The sequence below is a fragment of the Camellia sinensis genome, chromosome 4 (assembly GCF_055761805.1).
Source record: "Camellia sinensis isolate YWXY chromosome 4, ASM5576180v1, whole genome shotgun sequence".
In the NCBI taxonomy this organism is placed as follows: Eukaryota; Viridiplantae; Streptophyta; class Magnoliopsida; order Ericales; family Theaceae; genus Camellia; species Camellia sinensis.
In genome coordinates, this window is record NC_138964.1 from 150664543 (window position 1) to 150687869 (window position 23327).

General features: G+C 41.8%; 1 protein-coding gene across 7 annotated transcripts; it reads right to left on the reverse strand.

Annotated features, from left to right (window-relative positions):
• Positions 1-222: 222 nt before the first annotated feature.
• On the reverse strand, positions 223-23129 carry LOC114309442 (calmodulin-binding protein 60 A). Of its 7 annotated transcripts, none has more exons than XM_082866547.1 (9): positions 22753-23117; positions 22561-22642; positions 20214-20270; positions 9400-9452; positions 8121-8174; positions 7257-7726; positions 5642-5802; positions 1053-1259; positions 223-959 (listed from the first exon to the last, which is right to left on the reverse strand). In XM_082866547.1, exons 1-9 carry the CDS (start codon positions 22860-22862, stop codon positions 459-461), a joined length of 1695 nt encoding a protein of 564 aa, XP_082722673.1. In that variant the 5' UTR covers positions 22863-23117; the 3' UTR covers positions 223-458. The 7 variants fall into 7 exon arrangements, with proteins under 7 accessions (XP_082722673.1, XP_082722671.1, XP_082722675.1 ...); XM_082866545.1 differs by having other exon boundaries at positions 20214-21937; positions 22753-22933; XM_082866549.1 differs by lacking the exon at positions 20214-20270.
• Between the last annotated feature and the right edge of the window lie 198 nt (positions 23130-23327).

Sequence of the window (23327 nt, forward strand, 5' to 3'; positions counted from 1 at the left end):
CGATAAAACCAAACCATAACATGTAGCCGGTTTCAGTTCGTCAACTAGCAAAACCGAAAGGTTCAGATCGGTGCTAAATTCTGTCCGTGCTTAGCATGCATAATTAGTACTTTTACTACACATAAAGCACAGAGAAAATAAAGAAATTAAGAAATACCAACTATAAAGCACAGAAAATAAAGAAATTAAGAAATACCAACTGAGGAGCTTTAAGCCAGAAGGTAGTAAAACAACTGCATCCTAACAAGAGTGCTACCTTTTACTGACAAATTAATCAAAACATAAGTGTGATTTATCATAGTCATTTATAAACAATCAACTCTATCTATTATATAAATCTACCATAAAATAAAATAAAAAAAAGTTGACACATTACAACTGCTCACAATCCTTGCCGGGCAGCACCTAGAAGTCTTATATATGGAGTGTAAATTGAAGCATTCTTTCTGCACAGTCCACTAATGAAGTCTCTGCTTTTTCCGATCGTGATCCAAATCCTCAACCTCAATCCTCTTTCTCAGTGAGAATCTCAGCACGACAGATATTTTTAACCATTTTCTTCTTTGGGCTTTATCAATGGTGACAGCCTGAGACTCCTCCAAATGTTGATTAAAATGTTTACCAATATCTTGACACATTGACACAAAATCCAACATTTGGTCATTTGGAACTTGGCGTGTGGCTTGTGAATGCTCACATCGAAGTTCCAACGTTCCATATGTGAACTCCATATCGCCAATACCAATCATTTGACAAGTTCCAATGGAATTATTGGATGAAACAATACCCTGAGAAGTACTTGGCTGCGTACGATCATATCCAGCAATCATGTGAGGTGTACCAACATTAGGACTACTAGGACTCTCCATCCAGGTTGAATTTGGGGGCGAATTATCATCATAAGGGACTATTTGGCCCCGGTGTTCAAATGCAGATACTACCAATTTCTGGGCATCAGCCTAATACCATAATCAATCGCAACATGTCAGAAGTAACAGAAAATATGGACAGAAAGAAGAAACTTCAGGTGATAACTGGTAAGAAAAGTGTACCTTTTCTGTTTCAGACAAGTTATCAATAGGAATGCAATGGCATCCAGAGACTTTTGCCACTACTTGTCCAACAGCATTGAAAACTACTCGAGTTTCTTGTTGAGAACTGGGAGGAGGGTAGATAAACCTCTTGTCGAGTTGTCCACAGGTAAGAGCATGTTGCAAGGTGACTTCCAATTTCATATCAGTTATGCCATTGCCAAGGATCTGCATAGGTGCCAACAAACAAGTAATTTGATTACTTTTATAGGCTGAAGAAGAGCAAAGTGCTTTGTCCTTCAGCAGAAAGGAGTGTCGAAAGCATTTTTAAGTGTCAACAAAAATATCACAAGGTTATATAAATACGTCTATATAATTGAATGCAAATATATAAACAGCCTCAGTTTTACTGTAATTTTGATTTGGTTTACTGTTTCTGTAACACCATCAGTGTTTTTGCATGAAATATGCGTGCCTTCGTTCTATGTTTGAATGCTTTAAGTAAAGTTAGTCTCTTTGATATTTGAAATGCTTTGTGGTATGCTTTGTTATGAAGTGAATTGAAGTTTAGAGGTATAAGATTGAGAAAATTCTCCTTTGAATATAGTATGCTAATATGTGCTCTTAAATCCTCAATCAAGGTGCTTAATTACATTGGTCTAATGTGCTAGACAATTTTATGTAAATTAACTTAGATTGAGAGAGAGAATTCTTCAATTAAGATTGTCACCCTAAAATTTGTTTGATTGAGAATTGTACCAATGTGCATTGTCCTTTTTATGTTATGTAGGCCAATAAACTTATGGACTAGCTTTCTTTCGAGAACTCAAGGTGAGTAGTGTTTCTTCAAAATTAGCTTAGTTCTTCAAAGTTAGCTTTGAATTTCTATTTTAAAACCCAAAGCTATATTTTGTTATATTTGTGTTGAAATGCTTGAAATCAATGGATATCCTATGTTATCTATGTTTAGAATATACACGTGCATCCTCAGTTGGTCCTGGCTATTAGGGGACAAAATATGCACTAGTAGCATGTGGTTGAGACCTCCATTGCCATATGTGTGTGGGTTTGTTTAACCCATAAAATGAAATGTATATGACGATGTTGTGTTCTAAAGTTGATTAAGCCTCTTAGTTGTAGTTGATTAAGCCTCTTAGTTCAACTATACTATTATCATACAAATGAAGATATCCATACATTCTAAGGCTTTGATTTAACGCTATTTATGGGGCTTTAGCTCACCCCTCTTCCATATATGTATGTAGGTGAAAAAGGTGAATCAGGCTTGTGCCAGCTTTGTGTATATATATGTATATGAAAATGACATGCAGATCTACATGTTTTGCCTTCTTGAGAGAGAAATGTGTTGTCAAGACCTTTTGATAAATGAGATGTCCAGTTCTTTTATTTTAAGTTACACTACATTATGACCAGTTTAGAATGTTGTAATAATAAATAAGAAGTGATTTCCTTTCACGTCATCTAGCGCGCACTTGCTCTAAATGGATGTTGTGGGATTAAACAGTTTAAAAAATTTAAAGGCTTCTGCTATTGGCGATAATTTTTCCCCAACTTTCATCAAGATTGCTATAGAATTGTTCAGCAAGGCCTTTGGTAGTTTATGGCTACTGGTTGGTAACTACCCTATCTTTGTTTGGGGCGGATGGGTCGTGACAGTTTAATACTGATTTCACCCCTTAACTTCATCAGCATGACATTTTCTCTACAAAACACTACATCAAAGACAGAGACACAGATGTCAGCATTTACCATGAATAGAGGCACGTATTACAGTGTGATAACATTTTAATATGAAGGTAAAAATATGGCCACATTGATAGATGTTCAAAACAGGTACAACTTTGGGTGTCCTAATCAGAAAACACATTAGGCATGCAAATGAAGATATCCACAGATCATGAGAGAAATATTGTCCCTTAACCCATTCTCTTGAGCAACAGATATGCCACTTGATTTTTCAGTGTTTATAATGAAGAGGAAGTGCACGATCATGAAATTATCAACAGAATTTGCAAAATTAAACTTTAAAATGCATGGGAACAAGTTTATCAACAACTCAACCTTCAAAAGCAACATTTAGTCTAGAGAAGGCAGTGCCTTTATGACACCACCATACAGTGTCCTCTACAACGTTATGACACCACCATCCAGTGTCTTCACCAATGGTCTGACACGACCATACAGTGTCTCCTATCCTCTTTTATTTTTATGTATTTTCTTGTCCCTTCACGCCATTTGGATTTGCACAATACACTCATTGAACCTCTCGGGCCACCCAATTCACTATTCTTATTATTATTATATATATATACTTTTCCATTTTAATATATTTTCCATCCACCACCATCATCATATTTTTTTTTTTTTCTTTTTCTTCTTTCCACCGCCCCACTTTTCCTGTACCTCAACTTTTTATCTTTTCTTTAAAAAAAAAAAAAAAAAAAAAAAAAAAACCTTCTATTCATTCCATCTAATTTTTCTGCTCCGTCTTGTCCCTTCACGCCATTTGGATTTGCACAATACACTCATTTTATTCATCTCGGGATCAACCCCGATCACCATTTTACAACAATACATCAAAAAAAAAAAAAAAAAAAACAACAACAACAACACAACAACCACACCCACAGTGGGATTTTTCTCTACTCTGCCGCCGGTCTTTTCTTCTTGCCTCCGTCCTGGGCGGCCCTTGCCGGTATTGCCTCCGTGTTTCCCACTCCACTGGGCATGATCACTACTCCCTGCTCCTCCACTGCAGCATATGGCGGCCCTCCAAATCGGAACATAACGGTGGCCTTCCGCTTCAGCTCCTTATTTTCCGCCTTTAGCACACTAATCTCTGCTCGCGCATCCTTATACATGCGTTGGAGCAGAGCCAGCTGGGAGTTTAACTGTTGCACCTCATTTGTCCTGCTCTGCAGCCGGTGCGACAAATTTGTGACCGCAGTCATGGTTTCCACGCATGACTTCAGAGTATACTGATTGGCCTCAATATCAGTTTGCACCGCCATTTTTTGCTCCACCGACCGCATCAGAAAGTTCAACGGAGCAAAACCAGAGGTGTTTGGTTGAGGTTCACCGGCCACCGCACCAGTTATTTCTCTTGTGGACTCGTTCAGGTCTGGAAAGAGCGTGAGCAGACCACGGGAAGAGGAGACCATGTTCTGGGTAGCTGGACGGGAAGAAGAGGCCATGTTTTTGGGTTGCTGTGTGTTTCAGCGAAGGCAACGATTGCCGACTGGTACTTTCAGAGAAGGATTGGCAACAGAGTGTTACAGAGTATCTCTCTCAGAACACAAAGGGTTTTTCAAAGGATTTTCGCAGGTTTTTTTGTCTCAGACAACGAAGAATTTTTTCAGAGTTTTTTAGCAGGTTTTCTGCCTCAGCCTCCGCTTCGGTTTATAAAGACCATGAAGAAGAGGCAGACACGCGCATCATGCGCCGCTCGGCGCTCGACGACACATTGGCACGCTTTTTGATGGCACGCCTTTTTATGGATTGGGCACGCCTTTTGATAGCACGCCTTTTGAAAGATTGGGCACACCTTTTGAGGGTGCGACTTTTTAAGGGTCCGACAAGACTCTGTAAACTGTCCCGACATTGATTCCGGTTAGCTCCTTTATGGGTCCGACAAGACTCTGTAAACTGTCCCGACATAGATTCCGGTTAGTTTCTACAAGGGTCCGACAAGACTCTGTAAACTGTCCCGACATAGATTCCGGTTAGTTTCTACAAGGGTCCGACAAGACTCTGTAAACTGTCCCGACATTGATTCCGGTTAGTTTCTACAAGGGTCCAGCAAGACTCCGTAAACTGTCACAACAACTGTCACAACATTGTCTGCTACAACGGTCCGACATGACCCCATAAACTGTCTTCTACAACGGTCCGACATGACCCCATAAACTGTCTTCTACATCGGTCTGACACCGCCATCCAGTGTCCTCTACACCATTATGACATCACCATACAGTGTCCTCTACAACGTTATGACACCCCCATACAGTGTCCTCTACAACGTTATGACACCACCATACAGTGTCCTCTACAACGTTATGACCCCACCATACAGTGTCCTCTACAACGTTATGACCCCACCATACAGTGTCCTCTACAACGTTATGACACCACCATCCAGTGTCTTCACCAATGGTCTGACACGACCATACAGTGTCTCCTATCCTCTTTTATTTTTATGTATTTTCTTGTTTTGTTCCTCTCTCCAAACTCAAGTTGGTTAGTTCCTATCCCCCTTGAGTTTGCGGGGGCTGTTAAAATCCACCTACTCTCCACCTACTTCACCCACTTAAACCTACTCCACTAAACCTAACCCACTACACCACTACCACCTCACCTACTCCACTAAACCTAACCCACTACACCACTACCACCTCCACTTCACCTACTCCTTACCTACTACACACTCACCCTCTTCTATATATAGGAATCATGAATCATTGTAATAAATACACAAAAACATCAATCAATAATACATAAATTCTTACAAATATGACCCACAAAATACAATAAGTAGGGTATACAACAAGCAAGTATTTAAAGGTAAATAAACTATGGCAATAAATTCTTACATCTCGGAGCCCCTGACGGTCCATTACACACTTTTTCAGAAAATCCTGCACAGTTACGATGTTTTCCTTACTCAGACGCTTAACAATAGGTCCACTTCTGCCAATGTTTTCTAGCCGCCATACCTTATCAGTTAGAGATGGAGGGTAGTGCTTCTCATCCCCTGCAAACAAAAACCAGAAGTTATACTGCACATTTTCCAATCCCTTACTAACTCATGTTGTGTAATGAATACCTTCATTCTCTGATCTTGCTATTTTCAGTTTCATAGGCTTCTTAAGGATGAATGAAAGCAAGCAAGTCAAGAAAAACGGTTACTATAATTAATAGAACATATAGTTTCGTAGTTATGACTAGAATTATTCAATAAAGGAAAGCTGTTACGGTAAATAGGAGTAAGAGCTTATTAGACAAAGCATCTAGCTGACATTAATTATTTTATGACTTATGATAGGAAACTGGAAAACAAGAACATGAACAAAACTTAATGATGTATAGGCAGAGAAGGGAAAGAAACAAATGTTATTAAACTAAAGAAATTTTAATGTAAAGTCAAAATTAATTGAATTTAAATATAAATATAAATAAAAAGAAGTAAGATCCTAGAATGTACAGTCTGCAACATGTGGGCACCCTGACACTCTAAGCAATCCAATAAGGCAAATCAAATTATTTAATTATCATTCAAGACTCAGGGTATGAAACCTAGAAAACCCAAAAAAACATAATTGTCTTTTGAGAGCCAGAAATATTAAGCCTTGAAGAATCATGAAGTTGTCAGATGGAAACTAACAGACTTATACAATGAACGATGACATGTACTACAAGACATTATAAGGTGAAAATAACAGTTCAATGTGAGCATCACATTTTATGTTCTTCACAAAAAACAGATACCAGACATTCAATTCTTACTATTCCTACTTTCATGACACACCTTCAAAATACTAACAACAGGATTAAAGAATGACATCTCAATTATAGCCTTCTCTTGGATCGAATTTGATCTGATATGAAATCAACCACGTTAGAAGGTCTTTGTTTTGAAATATGGAGAGAAGCACTCGAGTCAAAATGGTTATTAATTAGAAATAAAACTCAATATATGGAATGTAATTTTAGTGGCATTAAAAATGTAAATAATGGAGAAGTAAAGATTGAAAATCAGAAGATAAAAAATAGTAAATATTTTCGTTACCAAGGTTCGATTAATAATAAGGATGGTGAGGTTGGAGATGATATGATCTATAAAATCAAAATAGGTTGGCTGAAGTTGAAGGGTGCATCTGGTAAGTGATCAATGAATTCCTACAAAATTAAAAGGAAACTTTTATATAACAGCTATAAGGCCAAAATGCTTTACGGAACAAAATGTTGAGCAACTAAGAAATAACAAGTACATAAAATGAGTGTGACTGGGATGACAATTCTTAAATGAATGTGTGGTAAGACTAGGAAATATAGAATTGGGTTGGGTTGGGTTGGTTTGGTTTGATGTATAGACATCACAAACTTTTTTAGCATCATCACAAACCAATTCTTGCCCATGTTCTTTTCTAAAATACAAGATTTCGAATAATGGATAGTAGAAAAATGCAACAAATCAGAACCACTTACGTTTGTTACGGAAATCCTTTAAGAAGAAGTGCTCGGACTTTGCTTCTCTTACTTTAGTCCCATTAAAATTATCCACAATTCGTGCTCCCAGCCTATACTCACTTTTTTTCATCCAACTTGATCTATGCACAAAAGAAATCTCATCTAATGAGCCAATGCCTTCTTTCAGATTGAGAAATGCATTTCTAGTTAGAATAGCTTTAACAATCTTTGAGTTGAATTCTTCCTGTGTCCATTCATCTTCTTCATCCTTACCAGGATCTCTCGGAAGAACTAAAATTTCTACTTTTGCAGAGGCTTCAGCCCCAGATGTGACAACTTGCTCTTTATCATCAAATAAACCTATTCTGACAGAGCTACAGTTTTCTCCTTTAATGTGGCGTCCTGTCACTAACAGCGAAGGGAGTTTGTCTAGGAACCGTAGCTGCATTCTTCTAGGCTCAGAACAATGTATCTTATTTCCAGAGTTCCTGAATAAGAATTGTGAGGATATGTCAGCTATACATTAGTCATTGACAAGGGTGTGTTCACTATTACTAAGAGAGAAGGGTGGGTAAACTTGATCACCTTTTCACTAGGAGAAAAGAGAGGAGAACAAAATAGTAACTGTTTGGTTGTGTTTTCATTTTCCCTTTTCTCTTTTCATTTTTCCAAAAACACAAAAAACTTGTTTAGGTGGCATTTGGAAACATTTAGGTTGTTCGTTTATGTTTATAAAAAAATTGTAAACCAATTTTTATTTAGTTTTTATTTAATTTTAGAAAAACAAAAAATGTAAACATGTTTGGTTTGAACAAAAAAAAAAAAGTTTGTTTCCTTCTGCTTTGGCTTCAGAATGAAACTCCTGGGGTTTGAACTCCTGACCTCGCACCCATCCCTTCCTTTTGCTTTTCTTCCATGTTTCCTTCCTCTTCCTTTCTGCGTTTATCAGTTTATTAACAAATGCAAACACATTTTTCTAGTTTATGGTTTTTGCCTTAGTTTTTAATTTGAAAGAACTTATTTATAAACTCAAAAGCTACCAAACAAGTTTATAGGACAGTTTTTAAAATTTTTGTAAATATTAGGGGTGGGCGCGGGTCGGTTGCGGCCACGAAACCTCCAATCCGCCATCCGTCCGCCAGATTAGCGGATTGGAGAAAATCAATCCGCATCCGTCCGCCAATCCGGCGGATGTGGATTGAGCGGATTGGCGGTTTGGCGGATGGATGCGAATCGGTTTAGCGGTTTGAAATTTTATAAATTTTCAACATAATTCAACTTGTGCACTTCCTCAAAAAAAAAAAGAAAAGAAAGTATTACAGTCAATGACTCAAAAAAGTATTACAATTACTGCATGTATCATCCAAAGAAAGAAAGTTCGAAACTTTAGAATATCACAATCACTGCATGCCTCATCCACATAAAATATTACAATCTGTGGTTCTTAAAATATAAAAACAATTCAAATCATCAAAACTATGAGCAGAACAATAGTAGAGATTGTATGTCTCTGTATTATTACATTTATATATGTTTTTGAAAACAAAAACCAACTAGCATATGTTATATTTTCTACTTATTACTTTTAAAGTTAGATTTAAAAATCAAAAAATATAGATAAATAATATGTTTATTTTTTTCAATTCAAAAAATATATCCAAGTTGAAAACTTTTTTTCAACAGAATATTTGAACTCTTTTTCAATTGAAAACACAAACAAAATATTTAAACAAATTAAAAACACAAAGTCTTATAAATTGCTAAGGGTGCTCGCGGTTTGGCGGTTCGGTTGCGGCCAAAGGAAGTTCAAATCCGCCATCCGTCCGCCAAATTAACGGATTGGAGAAAATCAATCCGCAACCGTCCGCTCGTCATCACGCACCCGTCCAAAATGCGGCGGATCGGTTCGGTTCGGTCGGTTTTGGCGGATCGGTATATCCGCTGCTCACCCCTAGTAAATATAATCAGAAAACTAAAAGCAAAAACATTACCAAACAGGCTTAATGAACTGTTTTTGAAAACTGTTTTCAGAAAATTCCAAAAACAACCCACTCTTTAGGAAACATAAAAAAAGTTTCAAAAACTGTTTTCGCACAAAAATGAAAACAATTCACAAAAAACGAAAGCAAAACCAAATTTGATCCTTAATATTGTCACTTACTGGTTCATGCTAGTTAAAATCCTTTCCTGCACGGATTCAGATTCTTCTTCTACCTGTAATAAATATGGAGCATCAAGGATATAATAGTAATCTATATAATGAGTTAAGATTGACAATTTGTAGAACCAAAAAACAAAAAATGGTGTGGGTTCTCAACATTGTATTGAATTTACTCATTGCGTCGATTTACAATTGTAGTATTTATACCTCAAAACAAGCACCTATAAGTCAGTCATTGGTCCTGGGCATAATTAAAAGTACCAAGAAAACCGGAAATGAGAAATCGACTACAGTTATATGCTGAAAGATTATTTTAGGACCCAAAGTAGTTGGTTTTGTGAAGACTGGAAAACAGATTAATGCAGTCAGATTTCTGATAATTCAGATGAGGCTTGATCAATTATTATCTGAGAGAGAGAGAGAGAGAGAGAGAGACAGAGAGAGAGAACAAAAATTAAAATGTTCTCATTTTTTGGAGCTAGCAAATGTACAGAGCAACCATCATCCATCAAATGCTATGCATAACAACAGAATATTTTCAAAGTCATGCAGCATGCAAACACCCAAGTAAAACAATAACAATGATGTTAAATATTCAAGTTTCACTTCAAGGTTGGAGAGATAGACATTAGTTTAGCATAAATAGAACACAAATGGTAAGGTATTATTTGGTGACGTTTACAGTTTATTATTTATTTTTGGTTAAAAAAATAATAATAATGTTTGGCAATACATGTTATTTACAAATTTTAATATGCAAATTATTACTATTATTAGTACTACTACTCCATATCAATCTTTTAACCTGCCATCAAATAGGCATTAAAACTATACACATTTTGCCCCCCGAAAGAGAATTCACATGCATTGTTGTCAAATCGCGAATCATTTTGCTAAAATAGTAAATCATGAATCATATCGAATTGTAAATATTTAGCATAATAGAAAATTTTATATATGTATATGTATCACATATATCAATACAGTTAATTTCTCTTTTTTATTTGCAAAAATGATACTGTTTCATACATTATGCAAACAATATTGAATCATAGCGAATCATAGAGAGAGAAATTGAGGCTCCATTTGTTTGGACGTGAAACCTTTTATTTTGAAAAATATTTTCATGCAAAACGTTTTACAGTAAACAATTTATCATTCATTTTATTTTACGGTGTTTGGCTCAAACTTAAAAATAAAAATAAACAAACAGCAGCTATCCATTGACACATTTTATCAAACATTCGACATACAAGGAAAATGGGAGCAAAGCTTACACACCTTCCAATCGAACTGAAATGAGACTGTAGGGGGGTTCAAGGTTAGGAAGATGATTAGAGAGGCAAAACTATGTTAATGGTCCAACAATGGTGGAAAGACTGGAGAGTGAGTAGCTAGGTGAGGGTGAAGTAGGCAGCTCAAGTAAAAATGAATGGCAGTGCACAAATGGGTAGAATCTCCCCCAAATTTCCAAAATTCCACTTTTTGGACTTTGGGAAATAGGTCCTATTTATAGGCTTTTCCTTGGTACTAAAAGGACACCAAATGGCCAAATAGCGAGAACACCAGTGTCCCTAAGCATCACACGGAATATTCTTCCATGAGCCACCAGGCTGAAGGTGCCACGTGTCCCTCTGTATGTACTATGCGCTATCTGTTTGCCTCCGCAACTACCTTTTTGGGCCTTAGCAAGTGTAGTTACGATGGAAGTGTTTGGCGCTGCAACTCTCTTTTGAGCCTTAGCAAGTGCAATTGCGACAGGAGTATTTGCCGCAGCACTTGCTTTCTCAGCTCGAACCTCAACAAGTGCACTTGCAGCGGTAAACCTTGCTGTTGCACTTGCCTTCTCAGTTCTATTTAGCCAGTACATGCATTCTCAGGACTTTATTAGCCTGCTATCAGCTATGTTCGTGTTCATCTCAGCGAAACCTTCACCCTTAGCCACCTAACCACAAGCTTCCCAACTTCCCAGGGCGAAGGCCACAACCAGACCTGCTATGTTGTGCCTTAGTACCAAGCCTAAGGGAGCTTCCTTAGTCCTGCATGTGCGACTAAGGCAAGTCCATGACCTGGGTAATGGAAAGAGAGTCCCTTACACTCGGGCTGCCCTGCTCCCATCTTCGCGGGATTACCACGGTGAACTGGTATCTACGGGTCTGCTATCAGCTCCAACCAGTAAGTTTTACGACTTGCTATCAGCACCAAGTTAATGAACTTTGGGGCCTGCTATCAGCCCTGGGATAATAATACCTTGGGGGCTGCTATTAGCGCCCAGCATTAGCCTCTACTTGCAGAGGGGAAGCTTCTCCCAAAGCCTACTATCACCTTGGTGGGATGTTCCCTCCACATGCTAGTTGTGGCGGCTGTAGTTGCTGCGACAGTCGTTTCCCGCGGTAAGTTCAGATGGTAGAAACGGCGGCGCCGACAAAATACCTCCGTAACTTGGGCGCTGCAAGTACTACCTCTGCAACTTAGTTGCTTCGGCTTTCTCCTTCCCTCAGCAACTCCAGATGGTTGCAGTATCGACAATACTTGGAATGGCGGCGGTACCAACAATACTTGAAATGGCGGGGCTAAGATAAAGTGCCTCTGTAATTTGGCCGTCGCAAGTACTGCCTCCGCAGCTTAGTTGCTTCAGCTTTCTCTTTCCCTCAGCAACTTTAGAGGACAGCGGAATCGACAATATTGTGAATGGCGGCACTGAGGCAAAGTGCCTCAGCAACTTGACTGCTGCATATGTTGCCCCTGCAACTGGACTGTTGCATGTGTTGCCTCTGCAACTTGACTTAGGCATTTTCCTTCGTGGAGTCTGTTTGGACCCTTAGCGGGTCGAACCTGCTTCGGCCCACTATTGGCCCACTTCCCTTGGGCTTTAGCCCATGCTCTTTTTTCATTCCTAGTCGCCTCAAAAAGGCAACCTCAGCACTTAGGCCGATACTTAATTTGGGGTTTAATTTCTGACCCTCTACATTTGTCCCCTGCGTGCGTGGAAGACACGCTTCTTGCTTCCCGCACATGCATAACTCCAATATGTAACCCAAGGGTTGCGCCGGTAAGGTCAGAAGTTGCTTCGGTTGTGCCAGGAGTTACGTCAATTTTCTGCAAAGTCATGATGGCTCTGAAAAGGTGTCTTTTGACTGATGGTCATAATGGGCCTAGGGAAGCATGTTGGCGCCTTTTTGCTGCTTTCTCTATAAATAGTGTCTCTTGGGTCCACTGGTCCTCCACTTCCACCACAATACACTTTCTTGTCTCCTTGTCTTCTTCTCTCTCTAGCCCCCTGCCTTCCAAAGTTTTTTTCTTATTCTTTATTCTACTTCATGGCTGCCACCAGGTTTTTACCTGACAGAGCTGTCCCACCCAGTACTGAGTGGAGGAGGGCCCCATACTTTAGTGGGCTTGCTGACCCATTCTGGAAGGTCGTTAACTCCTTTATTCCTGACGCCCCTCCTCTAGAAGAGCCTCTACTCCCTTTTGGTGAGGCCTCTCTGGATGACACTAACATGGTGAACCTAGTCTCTGTGCTGCGGTTTCGTGTAGAGCGTGGCGATTTTCCCCACTCATACATCTATTACCACACTCACTCGAGCCTTTTAGCGGACTGGTCTTTTTTGGGTTGATGATATCATTGTAGATGATGATTTCGAGCAGCGCTTGAGGGACATTCGTCTCTTCAGGGCCATTTTGATTTCAAGGGAGTTGTCCGTGCGCAAGGTTCAGACCAATACTGGCACGATTGTTTCCCGCTGGAGCCGCGACACTCACACCTTCGTCCTGGCTTGGGGAGGAGATAACCTTGACTCTGGAAGATGTTGCTGTTCTCCTTCGCCTGAGCACCCGTGGGGACTACCCTTTTGATCCCGCATCCCTGACTGCTGCAGAACAGACTGTTGTTACTGCTCTCCAAGGTGCCTTTCGGGAGACACGAAAGTATAGCTCTTGGTACGATCTCAAGACCGGGGAACTACTTCAAGAGAGGCCCAAGAGGGACAAGACCACTTACCTCTCCTGGCTTAAACATTTTTTCAAGGACATGCAACTAGTTATGGGTGACATTACCGAAGACAGTCGCGAGTCCATAGTTGGGCCGGGCTACCGCGGCAACTTGTACCTGGCCGCCTTTGTTAGTTATTTCATCTCCCTTTTTGTCCTTCCTAGCAACCGTGCTGAGAGCATCAATGCCTTGGTATTCCCTCTCGCTGTCAAACTTTATAGCGACAGTCTGATCCCTTTGGCTTCCCCTCTTCTTAGGGAATTTATACTTCCGTTTGAACCTCATTCATTCGGACAATGGAAAGATCCATGGGCCGTTACGACGTATGGAGCTTTGTTTACACCCAGTTCCTAACCGCCTTTTTCTACGAGCAGTTTCCTGCCATGGGCCTCGTTCCTAAAGAGCATGAGACTTTTTTACTGACGAGGTCCTTGATGTAGAGGATCATCCTGTCCTAGATGCAGAGGGACGGCCCGTCACAAGACAAGTGCACCACTCCCTCCCTCGCATCTCCAGGTGTTTTGGGGTTGGCACCAACAGGCCTTTTGTGGACTACATTGACCGCATGGAGAAGTGCATGTTCCGCCCTTTCACTCAGCTTCTTCTAGGCATCTTTGTTGTTCCGTTCTATTTTTCTAAGGCTCGTCATGTTGATTTTTCTCTTGACAGCGTCCAAGCCAACTCCCTTCTTATCGCTGCTATGATACGCCCCGGGTTTCTGCCCGTATGGAACGAAGAGGGCATGTCCAGCGTCGTCTATAGATCGAACAGGGTCCTTGGACAATTTGGTATAGATCAGGGTGTCCAACATGCCCCTTTGCCTCAAACAGATTTTCATCAGTGCTTCTAGCGGTTTGCTCGTGATTACACCGCTTTACTTGTGGAGGGTTTAGTCCTCATGGAGCTGCCCTCGCTTGGAAGAGAAGGCACCTTCACCCCTAGCAATAGGCTATTCTGGCACCGCAACCTCAACTCCTTCTTCAATTTTTGCAACAGTAACCCAGTCATCCCTGCAGTGGAACCCATTCAGCATCCTGACTTATCCTTTCGTCTCCTCTCTGGTCGCGGGAAGCAAACCAGTGTATGTTTCCGTTTTAAGCTTTTTTCCTTGCCTGCAGTAGAGAAACCTCATCCGTCTGGAGCAATATCCGTCCAGCCTCTGCAAGTTGCTCTCCCTCCAATCGGTACAACAATGCGCATAACCTGCTCCTGCCTGAGGGCAATCCAAGAGGCAGCGGCATCAATTGCTGAGGCCCATGCCTCACTAAGTAAGAAGAGACTCCGTAAGGTATTCACACTTAGAAAATATTCTACGTTTTTTTTTATATTTCTTTAGGCTTTTTATCTTTACTTTAGTAATCACATGATCTTTTTCCTTTTCAGGGCCCATCGGCCATGCCACCTTCGGACCCCGGAGGTTCTTCTACTGCAATCGGAATTTCCTCAGATTTAGACGACGACGACGACGACGACCTTCCCATTGCTTCAAAGGTCACAAGACTCAGAACCCGTAGCATGGTACTTCCAGATGTTAAAGAAGAACCAAGTGCTAAGGCCGAACCAACTACTAAGGCTGAGCCAGTTGCTAAGGCTGAGTTAGTTGTTAAGGTTGTAGAAAACGAACAAGCCCCCCCTACTGTGGAAGTTGCAGCGGGTGGTATAGTCACTGAGGGTGCAAAACCTCCAAACCCTGCTGATTCTGTTCATTCTGACCGTTCCTCCGTCGGCGGAGATGATTTTGTTCCAGAGGCTTTGAGAGAGAAGCGTGGCGTAAGAGAGCCACTAGAAGTTGCACCACCCCCCTTAGGAGCTGTATCTGGGGGTTCTTCCCAGTCTACTGAGTCTCAATTGGTTCTACAGACCGCACTTCCCAATGTTCAAGTTGCTGAGGGGGGTGCAGATATAGCGGTTGTTCTTGCAGTGGGCCTCTCAAATTTGGCCTAACTCGCAAAGGTAGCTGTCAATTTGGCCACTCATGGTACCACTGCTGTTGCTGATGCTCCTGACCCAGTTGCCTCAGCAACTTCTGAGCAGCTCGCTGATCTGTACCCCACTCACTTTCCTGAGGTGCCAGCTAATCTTAGGAGATCACGAGACTTTTATATGGGCATGGACACCACTGTTTTGCCAGATCTGAATGTTGAGAATTACCTTATGGATGACCTCTTTTCGGAACGACATGATGGTGCAGGCAGCTTTGGCCTTTCTCGCGAAGTCAGTTCGCCCAGTCGCCACCCAGCATCTACCCATTCCAATGTTGCTGGGCAGTCATCTTCAGGGGAGGCGCGTCGCCCTCAGACCTTTGGTCGCTCTGCCAGTCTCCCTCAGACCTTTGGTCGCTCTGCCAGTCTCCCTCCAGTAATTAAAGCTGGCAGCGGTGTAAGAGAGTCCCCTCAGTTCTCAGGGAAAGTTTCTTTTCTAAGTTATTGGGTTTCCTCCGAAGCCGCTCCCACTCTTGCCCGCATCCAGGCGTTGTACCCTGACACCTTCACTGCTTTTAACGTTCTTGGCTCTATGGTGCAGACAACACTGCTGGAGTCACTTGCTAGTTTCATTCGTGGCCTTGCTACTAAGAAGATTCTAACAACTCCCAGCAAGTTTGTGGAAAGTGCTGAGGCCAATTTCAGCGGCTTTGAGAGGAATGGTTTCGACCTATCGTGGATAAGGGATAGGCTTCAGGCGGTCGATGGCTTCCTTGAGCATGCAGACAATATGGCGATGATTGCATCCTTAGAGGAGACTATCAAAGAGTGTGAGGGTGCCTTGGAGCAGCATCGGCAGAACCTAACTCGATTCAAAGAAAAGGACTCTGCGTTGGTTGTTCAGTTGCCTCGGGATATGACCCTGATGGATTCCCTCATGAAGGGCTTGATTTGATGTATTGTGGCTTTGTTATGGCTTTTTTTCTTTGTACTTTTGCTATCTTTTTTCTTTCTGTAGAGGGTCAGAAATTAAACCCCAAAATAAGTATAGGCCTAACCACTAAGGTCGCCCCAAAGAGGCGACTGGGAATGAAAAGGAGCATAGGCCAAAGCCTAAGGGAAGCGGGCCAACAGTGGACCGAAGCAGGTTCGACCCGTCAGGGCTCCAAATGGACTCCACGAAGAAAAATGCCCAAGTGAAGTTGCGGAGGGAACATGTGCAGCGGGAAAGTGCCTCAGCGCCGCCATTCCTAATATCTTTGGTCCCGTCGCCATCTGAAGTTGCCAAGGGAAAGAGAAAGCCGACGCAACTAAGTTGTAGAGGTAACACTTATGATGGCCAAAGTTACGAAGGTCAAGTTGCGGAGGCACTTTGTCTCAGCGCCGCCATTCCAAGTATCTTCGGTGCCGCCGCCATTCCAAGTAATGTCAATACCATAACCATCTGGAGTTGCTAAGGAAAGGAGAAAACCGAAGCAACTAAGTCGCAGAGACAGTACTTGCAGCGCCCAAGTTGCAGAAGCATTCTGTCAGCGTTGCCATCTCTAATATCTTCAGTCCTGCCGTCTGAACTTGCCGCGGGAAATGACTACCGCAGCAACTACTACCGCAGCGACTAAGTTGCAAAGGGAATACCCTACCAAGGTGATAGCAGCCTTTGAAAGAGGCCTCCCTCTGCAAGTAGAGGCTAATGCTTGGCGCTGATAGCAGGCCCCAAGGCATTACTAGCCTAGGGCTGATAACAAGCCCCAAAGTTCATTTAACTTGGCGCTGATAGCAGGCCCCAAGACTTACTGGTTGGAGCTGATAGCAGGCCCAGAAATACCAGTTTACGACGGCGATCCCGCGAAGATGGGAGCAGGGTAGCCCGAACATAAGGGACTCCCTTTCCATTACCCAGGTCATGGACCTGCCTTAGTCGCACAGACAGGACTAAGGAAGCCCCCTTGGACTTGGTACTAAGGCACAGCATGGCTGATAGCAGGCTTGGCTGTGGCCTTCGCCCTGGGAAGCTTGGGAGTTCGTGGTTAGGTGGCTAAGGGTGGAGGTTTCGCTGAGGTGAACACGAACATGGCTGATAACAGCCTATGGAGTCCTGAGAATGCATGTACTGGCCAAATAGAACCGAGAAGGCAAGTGCAGCGGCAAGGTTCACAGCTGCAAGTGCACTTGCTAAGGTTTAAGCTAAGAAGGCAAGTGCAGAGGTAAGCACTCCCGCTGCAACTGCACTTGCTGAGGCTCAAAAGGGAGTTGCAGTGCCAAACACTCTCGTCGCAACTACACTTGTTGAAGCTAAAAAAAAAAAGTAGTTACGGAGGCAAGCAGATAGTACATAGTACATGCAGAAGTACATAGTACATGCAGAAGGACACGTGGCACCTTCAACCTGGTGGCTCAAGGCAGAATATTCCATGTGATCCTCTGGGACACGTGACTTCTCTCTATTTAGCCACTTGGTGCTAAGGAAAAGCCTATAAATAGGACCCATTTTCTAAGGTTCAACAAGAGGAATTTTGGGGATTTGGGAGAGATGCTGCCCATTTTGACACTGCCATACACTTCTTCTTGAGCCACTTGCTTCACCCTCACTCAGCTACACACTCTCCAACTCCCAGATAGTTGTTGCTACTCATTCTCCAGCCACTTCCGCCATTATTGGACCATTAACATAATTTTGCCTCTCTAATCACCTCTCTAACCTAGAACCCCCTGCACTTTCTTCTTTTCCTTTTGAACATTGTAATCATGCTATGAAAAACTTTGATGTTTATGAGAAGCAAAGATTTTGAGTCTTACTTCATTGTCTTCCTTTCATTGTCTTTACATATCTTCTAAGGATGAGCAAAACTCTTGCTATGAATAGAATTTCGCCATGACTAAGTTTTTACAAGGATGAAATTTCACTAAGTATGAAAACTTTCTTCACACTAAGTGTTTACAAGAGTAACAGGTTTACTAAGTGTGATATTTTCTTACACTTTGTTTTTGGAAGTATTAATAGAGAAACTTTACAACTTTTTTTCTAGACAAGAGAAATTAAGGAAAATACTCCTTTACATACTTAGCAGCATTGATGGGGCCAGTTCTAAACCCATCATCTACTCTTGTCAACTTGTAATACCCGCTACTGCTTGCCTTAGCAACTCTGTAGGGGCCTTCCCATCTTGGCGAGAACTTGGGGATTGGTTGCCCCCGCATGATTGCATCCACTGTTTTCCATACCAAGTCCCCTTCATGGAACTCCCTGCGTTGAACAGATTGGTTGTAGGCACGAGCTATGGACTGATGATACTTTTCCATTACCCGCGAGGCCCGGTCTCTCCTTTTTTCGGCCGTCTCTATGTCATTCTTCCTGCTGTCTAAAACTAAGTGTGCTGACATAGCCATTCTTGCTGAAGGTACTGCCAACTCAATTGGTAACACAGCTTCGGACCTACATACTAGGGAAAATGGGGTTGCCTAAGTTGGCTTCCTCTTTGACGTTCTATATGCCCAGAGTGCTACGGGGAGTTGTTCAGACCATGTGCCCCCTGCTTCATCCATCATTTTATTTAGTATTCGGATGAGGGTTTTGTTGGTTGCCTCAACTTGTCCGTTCCCCTGAGGATAGTACGAGGTAGACTTGTGATACTTGATCTGGTAGGTGTCCAACAATCTACCCACATGGCGGTTCACAAAGGGGGTCCCATTATCAGACAACATCACCTTGGGTATGCCAAACTTACAGATTATGTTTTCGTTGATGAAGTTGGCCACTCCTGCCCTATCCACCTTCCTCATCGGTACAACCTCTACCCACTTGGTACTAACTTCAGTTGCTGTAAGTATCTATCTGTGGCCTTTGGATTGCTGCGCTATAGGACCTACTAAGTTGAATGCCCAAGTATGAAACAGTTAAGGGGTCTTAATGTTGTGCAGTTCAATCGCTGGTGCATGTATCAAGTTCCCAAACTTCTGGCAAGTTTGACATCTCCTTACAAAGTTTTTAGCATCTTCTTCCATTGTCGACCAGTAGTAGCTGAGGTGAATAAGGTGCCTATATAATCGCTGTGGTCCTTAATGCTCTACCTTGTGGGCTTTCCTCAGTACTTCGTTTGCCTCATCCTTTGATAAACACGCCAAAGGTACAGCTTGCCTTGGTCAAGGAAGAAGCGGAGGGCCCGCCTCTTAATTCTAATTGCATCAGCTTTGTTCTCGAGTAGTGTGTCGTTTCCAAGATAGTCAATATATGGCTGCCTCCATTCCTCACTGCTTAAGAAATGGGTTTCTTCTTCTTTAGGATGGGACTGACATTTTGCACATTGCCTCTGCAATTCAGTACTTTCCTTTTCCATCTCTGGCCAACAATACCCTTACCTCTGCACCCGTCAGTATAGACTGATATTTCCATCTCCACAGGACTTAGCATGGATCTACTTAAGTCTATAAGTTGCTTCTTGTTTGCCGACGCACATTACTAATAGGACCACAAAAATACAACTCGCTTTTGAGGAGCAGAAATGATGCAAGTTCTGCTGGTCTGATCGTTCCTTGACCTGTTTTTAGTTGTTGGATTATGTCTGCTCTCCATCCCTCAGCATCTTGCTCTGTATGTCCTTCGGTTAACACTGCTAGTGTTGTTCTTTTCTCAATGGCGATGGCTATACTATCATCTGGTATATCCACCTTTGCCCCCAGTGTAGCCAAGGCATCGGGGAAACAGTTGTGTATTCGAGTGGTGTGCTGGATTTGGACATCATCAAACTAAGTGAGCCACTTTTGAACTATGGTGCGATACGGGGCCAACAGGGGCTCCTTCAAGGAGAAATCTGTGAGAATATTATGTAATTATGGAAATCTAACTGAAAAGATGAAAAGGTAGTTTGAGAGGTTGCCATAGACAGATACAAGCTCTCTACCACATAGAGGTCTCCAACTCTACTACCGGTCCCAATCTGCTGCTTGGACATCCGATCCTGTACAAAACAGATAGAAGAAGAAAAGATAACGTCAAAATCAGAGGTATCAAGCTGACTGATAGATAATAAACTGATAAATAATTGAGGAACATAAAAGACAGATAGAATAGAGACAGCAAACATAGCAGACAGTAAGACAGACCCAACAAATATAACAGACATACCAGACCCATTAGCAGCATTAACGGTAATAGAAAAGGAAGGGGGAGTACAATTTTGAAGTAAGGAGAGATGAGGAGTCATATAATGAGAGGAAACAATGGAGGCAGATGGGAATAGCTGGGAGGTAGACAGCATATGCTGAAGCTGGCTAATCTAAGCACTCAAGGAAGCCAAGTCAGGATCAGGAGCCAGAGCAAATGCAGTAAAACCGGCGGGAGGCCGAACAATACTCAAAGGAGAAACGCATAACTAGATCGAAAACTACTGAAAAGATGAAGCAGACAGACATCCATCCTTGGGACAATGGTACTTCCAATGACCCCTTTGATGGCAGTAGGCACATTCATCCGAAGCCAGAGATATCATAATAACTAGAAAACTGAGGGGTTCAACTGTAATAAACCCAAAATAGAACAAAATAGGCAAACCAGGGGTTCAGCAAGTGCACTTGCAGCAGTAAATCTTGCTGCTACACTTGCATTTTCAGTTCTGTTCAGCCAATACATGCATTCTTAGGACTTCATTAGCCTACTATCGGCTATGTTCGTGTTCACATCAACGAAACCTTCACCCTTAGCCACTTAACCCCAAGCTCCCCAACTTCCCAGGGTGAAGGCCACAACCAGGCCTGCTATCAGCCATATTATGCCTTAGTACCAAGCCCAAGGGGGCTTTCTTAATTCTGTCTGTGCGACTAAGGCAAGTTCATGACCTAAGTAATGGAAAGGGAGTCCCTTACACTCAGGCTGCCCTGCTCCCATCTTCACGGAATCGCCACAATAAACTGGTATCTCTGGTCCTGCTATCAGCTCCAACCAGTAAGTCTTGGGGCCTGCTATCAGCGCCAAGTTAATGAACTTTAGGGCCTGCTATCAGCACCCAGCATTAGCCTCTACTTGCAGAGGGGAAGCTTCTTCCAAAGGCTGCTATTACCTTGATGGGATGTTCCCTCCACATGTTAGTTGTGGCGGCTGTAGTTGCTGAGGCAGTCGTTTCCCAGGGTAAGTTCAGATGGTAGAAACGGCGGCGCTGACAAAATACCTCCGCAACTTGGGTGCTGCAAGTACTACGTTGCTTCGGCTTTCTCCTTCCCTCAGCAACTCCAGATGGCTGTGGTACCAACAATACTTGGAATGGCGGCAGTACCAACAATACTTGAAATGGCGGCATTGAGATAAAGTGCCTCTACAATTTGGCCATCGCAAGTGCTACCTCCACAACTTAGTTGCTTCTGCTTCGGCTTTCTCTTTCCCTCAGCAACTTCAGAAGGCAGCGGAACCAATAATATTATGAATAGCGGCGCTGAGGCAAAGTGCCTCAGCAACTTGGCCACTGCATGTGTTGCCCCTGCAACTTGACCGTCCGTTGCGTGTGTTGCCTCTACAACTTGACTTAGACATTTTCCTTCGTTGAGTCTGTTTGAACCCTTGGCGGGTCGAACCTGCTTCAGCCCATTGTTGGCCCACTTTCCTTGAGCTTTAGCGCATGCTTCTTTTTCGTTCCTACAGAAGGGCGACCTCAGCACTTAGGCCCATACTTAATTTGGGGTTTAATTTCTAACCCACTACGTAGACATAAAAATCACAACAGCAACAAACTATTACCAAAACAAACAAAAAAATCCATAAAAAACAAGCCATTTATTGGTTAATGTTAGTAGACTTTGGAACATTGCATGCCAAGAGATCTAATTGAACCAGATTATTGGTTTCTTGGAGCCACAAATCATTTTTAAAGTACAATGCTTCACCATACTTGAGACTCGGTCTCTTGTGCTATTCTTGTCAAGATGTTGAGTTGAATAAAGGGTGGAGCGTCACATTCAGAAAATGACTTACAGAACTTAAATCTGTAAGCTTTTTCAATCTATTTGGTGTAAAATAGTTTTTGGATTCTTGGTACAACCAAACACCAAAAAATACCAAAAATATTTTATATCGAAACATTTAATTTAAGATTCAACAACACGAAACAAACCGTTTTGGTTAGAAACTCATTGAATCGTACGAACAGAATCATGAATCTTCTAAAACAAAACATGTTCACAAACAAACATCAGTTTATTATACACAAACAAACATTCACACAATCCTACAAACATGTAATATGCTTATATATTGTATACCCTGTTATTGCGAACCATTGTCTTTATTTCACTCTGAAGCATACACTTCATCATCCGATTCATCATCACCTTCATGTCCCCCCTGAGCGCAAAAAAAAAAAAAAAGGTTTTTAGTACATTCAACAACAATCTTGACTAAATAAGCAAAACCCAGTTCAGATTTCGTCTTAGTTCAATAAAATCTTATCTCACTTTGTTAAAGTAGAAAGGGGTGTTGAGTCGTCATCGTCGGAGCCATTGCTGTTTCGTTCCGATCCAACGTTGTTGTTGTTATTATGGGCTAACATTCGACTCTGCGACATTTCCGAAACAAAAGGCTATAGATTGGATTGGATTGGATTTGGGGTGTGTGCTTAACAAAGTAATTGATTGTGATTCGACAAGCGATTGTAGGGATTTAAATAGAAAAATGTTATACACTTTAAATAACTTATTTTTTTGCTAAACTTTTCATAAGAGCATGACACTCCGCGTTAAGAAAAGTATGAACACTAACACAGCGTGCCAAATTACATGTTGGCATATTGCCACAACAATCCCGCTACGGACCCCACGACCCTCACACCCCCACACATTAGAGAAGAATAGAGAGAAAATATATATGTACGGTGGTGGTTTGAGATGATCTAAATAAATATATTTTTTGATTTTTTATAAAAAGTATATAGAAAAATAAAAAAATAATATAATAAAAAAAATAAAAAATATGTACTTATTAGTACACCCCAAACAAGGCTTAAGTAATCATCAATCAATTAGGTTACCAA

Coding starts and splice junctions, on each gene's coding strand:
- LOC114309442 (XM_082866545.1), bottom strand. CDS start 20,570: ATGCTGTCTACCTCCCAGCTATTCCCATCTGCCTCCATTGTTTCCTCT. Junction 8,175..9,399: donor ATTTTAACTAGCATGAACCA/GTAAGTGACAAT, acceptor TGATAAACGCAG/AAAGGAAGAGGAAGGAAACA. Junction 5,803..7,256: donor AAAGGATTTCCGTAACAAAC/GTAAGTGGTTCT, acceptor TTTTGTTTGCAG/GGGATGAGAAGCACTACCCT.